This window comes from Aotus nancymaae, unplaced genomic scaffold (assembly GCF_030222135.1).
Source record: "Aotus nancymaae isolate 86718 unplaced genomic scaffold, 86718_ANA_hifiasm-v0.15.2.pri h1tg000008l, whole genome shotgun sequence".
In the NCBI taxonomy this organism is placed as follows: Eukaryota; Metazoa; Chordata; class Mammalia; order Primates; family Aotidae; genus Aotus; species Aotus nancymaae.
In genome coordinates this window covers 60,391,239-60,396,183 of record NW_026988419.1, presented here as the reverse complement: position 1 = coordinate 60,396,183, position 4,945 = coordinate 60,391,239, and the positions used below count along the sequence as shown (strand labels likewise).

Genomic DNA, 4,945 nt, shown 5'->3' with positions numbered 1-4,945 from the left:
ATACGTTTAGTCAGTTACTCTCATGGCACACAGGTAATACTAATTATTAATATTTCTTATACCAAAATGCATATCCAAAGCATTTGTTTAACTGTAGGGCCACAGCCCCACTGGGTTGTGGGGTGTCCCCATCACTGTGCTGAGGCACATGATCTGAGAAATAAAGAGACAGGGCACAGAAGGACAAAGAAAGTGCAGCTGGGCTCAGGGGGGCCACGCCACTTGTAAGTGGAGATAGATGAGGCCCCAAACATCCAGAAGTATCTGTATTTATTGGGTATAGGTTAGGGGGCAGGGTAGTGAGTGAGGTCATCTTTAAGGGTAGTGATAGGGTCATGAGCAATAAACAAGGGGTCCACTCCCATTGGGTCACCTAGGTAGGCAGTGCACAGCAAGGAGTCCACTCCTATTAGGTCACTGAGGCAAGGAGGTGGGCCGTGCTCAGTGAGGGGTCAACCCCCATTAGGTCACCGAGGCAAGGAGGTGGGCTGTGCGCAGTGAAGAGGGTGCAGTGTGCAATATCTCTTATTTATGGGCATGCTACTTCTAAGACTATCTATAGGAGGAAGATGTTATGCTAATTGGGATAGGTCAGCACAGGTCAGCACAAAAGGACAAAGATTTCATGACTCTCATATGAGTCCCTAGCACAGTCAAAAAGCATAGAGACAGAAAGTAGAAAAGTGGTTTCCAGGGGATGAGGAAAGAGGGAAATTAGGTTTTAATGTTTAATCGGCATAGAGTTTCAGTTAAGAAAGATGAAAAAGTTCTGGAGCTGGATGATGATAATGGTTGCACAGCACTGTAAATGTACTTAATGCTACAGAACTATACACTTAAAGTGGTTAAAATTGTAAATTTAATGTATGTATAACCACAATTGTAAAAGTAGAGGGAAAAGTCAGTCAGAAATCATTTTGATTTGATTGGGAATCTCAGTGAATAATATACTATTTCAGGTTTCTTTCCATATGAAGAGTAACTGTTCTTTAGCTTAACCAGTAAGTTCTTCATTTCTTAAATATACCTAAAGTGATGCTCTTTTTTCTTTTGTTTTAGAGAGGCTGAAGATTGTTACTCAGAGTCAAGTGCTGAAATATTAGAAGGTTGTATTCTTTTTTCTGAAATTAGAGAGTGTTCAAAAAGAAATGTTGTTTACTGCTTTGATAATTTTTTTTAGTTATCAAACTAAAAACTATTCCCTATCTAAGGTCCTCCTCTGTTTATTTCTGGCTCAATCCATTCCAATTACCCTAACCTCCTTGCTGTTCCTCAAACATTTTCTACATTAACGGCCCTTGGATTTGCTGAGCCTCCTGTAGTACTCTCTCACCTGGATCTGCATATCAGATCTTGGCTCAAATGTCACTTTCTCAGTGAGGTCTTCTCTGATCACACTCTGAAACTGCAACTTAATTCTGATCGTGGTGCTACCTATCCCAGTTCTTTGCTTTACTGCATAGCACTTTCTGTTTATTGTGTATTTTAATTGTTTTTTGACTATCTCTCCAGAATGTAAGCCTCATAAAGGTGGAGATTTATGTCTGTTCAAAGCTGTATCACCAAGAGCCTAACACAGTGCATGGTTTATAGTAGATACAGGCATTTAATGAGATAGGAGAGACTATGGGAGGAACCAAAGGTGAAGGAGGAGCACACGATTTCTTTTTTGGTTATGTGAGTTTGAGATATCCTTTAGACATTTAAGTTGAAATGTTACATAAGCAATTGTATATTTAAGTCTGAAATTCAGTGGAGAGATCAAGGCCAGATATATGCATTCCTAATTCATAGAATATACAATAAAACCTCAAATAACTTAAGTCTGAACATCTGGGTCCCACAAATATCAGGAATATTTCTCTGCCACTTTATCAAAATAACTTCATAGTTTTTCTGGGGAGTTGGATGCCCGTATACCCTAGAAACTTAAAAACATTCTATTACCTGATTTGAGGTTGCTTCAGTACTTCCTGTGGTCTGGCAACAACAGTTAAATAGTGACAAAAGCTTTTTCAGTCTGCTAGTGCTTCGTGTTGACTTAGGAGAAACTTTGTTTTCTTCTGGCTTCTTGACTTCTTTTACTTGACCTTTAAATACTTTGAAGCCTTCTTCTGCCACAGTCTCTCTTAAAACAACTTCATCTTCATCAGAATCGAGTTCTTCATTTTTTAAATCCACTCGATCAATATCATGAGCCACTAATCGAACAATAAGATCATTTTTGCTTTGCACATCTTTTAAGAGCTCCACCCTTGTAATATCAGGCTTTCTTATGTTCTCAAATGAATTTCTGCCAACATCCTGAAAATAAAGGTATAGCAAATATTAAAAACAAATGTCTAAATCACTTTTCCTGTAGTTTGATTATAATGTAGCTATTTTCTTGTGATTTCTAGTTTTGATTTAAGTAATATCTTCAATTATCACTTAATTATATATTAGCAATATTTTTAAAAGATATAAAGTCAAATAAAAAAATATTTGTTGGCATGCATTACTTTTTTACATTTATATACATCAATCTAATCTAACTTACTCCAAAAGTCAGAGCAAGATCTAACATAATTAAATTACTTCTTCTTTGTCATTTATCTTGAACGTTTTGTGACAGAAGGAGACAGGATAACCTATTTTCCAAAAATCCTAGGTAAGGAATTATAGAAAAATCTAAATATACATTCTTTCTTTTCTTTCTTTCTTTTTTTTTTTTTTAGATAGAGTCTCTACCTGTTACCGAGGCTGGAGTGCAGTGATGTGATCTCGGCTCACTGCAACCTCCGACTCCCAGGTTCCAGTGATTCTCCTATCTTAGCCTCCTGAGTAGCTAGGACTACAGGAGTGCCACTATGTCTGGTTAATTTTTGTATTTTTTTGTAGAGACAGGGTTTCATCATATTGGCCAGGCTGGTCTTTCTTTCTCTTCTCTGCTGTGCTCTTTGTTGAAGATAGATAATATTGGTAGCCAGACTGGGGCAAATAACATGCCTTAACTGAGTTGCCCGTGTCTGCTTCTTTATTGTTTTGTTTTTAGGATGGCTTTTCCTTCCTTGAACAGGACAGTGGTATTTGTTTTAGTTTAAATATTCCTTTCTTGCACTCTGTGGTTATAAATGACTCAAGTAAAGAAAGCTTGTAACTAAGAGTAAGATTTGTGCAGATAATTCTATAGATAATTAACTGAGTTTAGTTAATGTTATTTTATAGTCTGTCCACTTAATTTTTTTTGCAGGCAATAATTTATATATGAATGAAGACTACCAAGTATATGCTAATATAATGATGAGAACCCAGATTAAAAATGAAATTTTGGAGTTGGAAGAGGCCATCATTTCTTCCAAAAAAGCAAGAGTAAAGAAGATTAAAGAAGTTTTAGACCATGATAAACTAAGAATTTTGGTGTATGTTAGGTCACTCTTGCACTGCTATAATTACCTGAGACTGGGTAATTTATTAGAAAAGACATTTAATTGTCTCTCAGTTCTGCAGGTTTTACAGAAAACAAAGTGGCATCAGCTTTTAAGAAAGCCTCAGGAAGCTTCCAATCATGGCAGAAGGCAAAGGGGGAGCAGGCATATCACATGGAGATAGCAGGGGCAAGAGAGAGTTGGGGGCAGTTGCCACACAATTTTAAATGACCAAGTAGCATGAGAACTCACTCACTATCATAAAGACAGCATTAAACCATGAGAGAGCCATCCCCCTGATCCAAACATCTCCCACCAGGAAGGAAATCACAGAAGAACCATGTCTCACTATCCACTCATTTTCCTACCATTACTTTTGCACTTACCTCTAAGGGTTTAACATCCAGTCTTCCAGTCTTATCTAATGAGGCACATCTTTCTCTCTTTCTATTTTCTAAATTAGGTGATTCTGAGGAGTAATTTCTCCCACTTATTGATGCTTTTCTCAATTCTGCTATGCTAAGTCCAGTTCTTTTCAGACACTCCTGCTTAAGTTTCTTAAGAGGTTGAGTTTTTGTAGAAGTAACTGCTAAGTGTTCAGAAATAATTTTTGGATCTATTTTGACTGGTTTTTTCCCAACATATGGAACTATTTTAATAGGATATTCCTCTTCAGATGAAACTTGATCTAACTGTTCTTCCTCCGATTCAGGAATCATATTAATAGCATGTTCCTGCGCCTTTTGAACAATTCTGTTAATGTCTAGCTCTCCAGAGAGATCAGCATTTGGTTCTTTGAGTTTTACTTCAATTTTCCTTAAGGTTTTTTCTAGAGCCCATTGTTTAAGAGAAAGTGTTTTCATTTCTTCTCTTTGTAGTGATCTATCATCCATAATTTTCTTCTCTGTATATGCATCATCTTCTAGAAATGAATCTGATTCAGCTCCTCCAGGAAGACTTCCATATGTTGGCCTGTCAATAAGTTTCAATGCCTCCCTCTTCAGATTCAGTTTGATTAAACATATCTGAAGATACTGCATCTAAAATTAATTTGACTACATTTGTAAGAATCTGAGTCTCACGTGGTGGGGTTTTTACACTTGTCTTCAAGTCCGATGAGGTCACGTTTAATTCTGTTTGAATAGCCTTCAAGATAGGACTTGATACCTTCTTTGCAATTGTGTATAAAGCAGACAGAAATGATTGTCATGTGTGTCTCTGGAAATATTGGTGCTTTCACATTCCCAGCCCATCTTATTGCTTTTCTTATTTTCATCATTAATAGCATCCAGAATTTCTAAATATCCATTGGCAAACCCCTTCAGTTTAGCAAAAACTATATTAAGAATGTCTGAAGCTACAGTTCTCAGTTTATTTGGATGCATTTCTTTTGTGCTCTCTGCTTTGGAAGACACAGGAGCAACAGGTTTTGCTTTGCTTTGAGTCTCCTCTTTATTGCCCTCCTGAACCATTCTGGAAAATATGCTGGACATTATTTTGGTGGATTTGGCCATTTTCTCAATAATTGAAGCAAATGA

General features: G+C 36.9%; 1 protein-coding gene across 1 annotated transcript; it reads right to left on the bottom strand.

Moving 5' to 3' along the window:
* Positions 1–1,929: 1,929 nt before the first annotated feature.
* On the bottom strand, positions 1,930–4,447 carry LOC135273581 (fibrous sheath-interacting protein 2-like). The gene is made up of 2 exons (XM_064372769.1): positions 3,794–4,447; positions 1,930–2,304 (listed from the first exon to the last, which is right to left on the bottom strand). The coding sequence occupies exons 1-2, from the start codon at positions 4,445–4,447 to the stop codon at positions 1,930–1,932; spliced, it is 1,029 nt and encodes a 342-aa protein (XP_064228839.1).
* Positions 4,448–4,945: the final 498 nt, after the last annotated feature.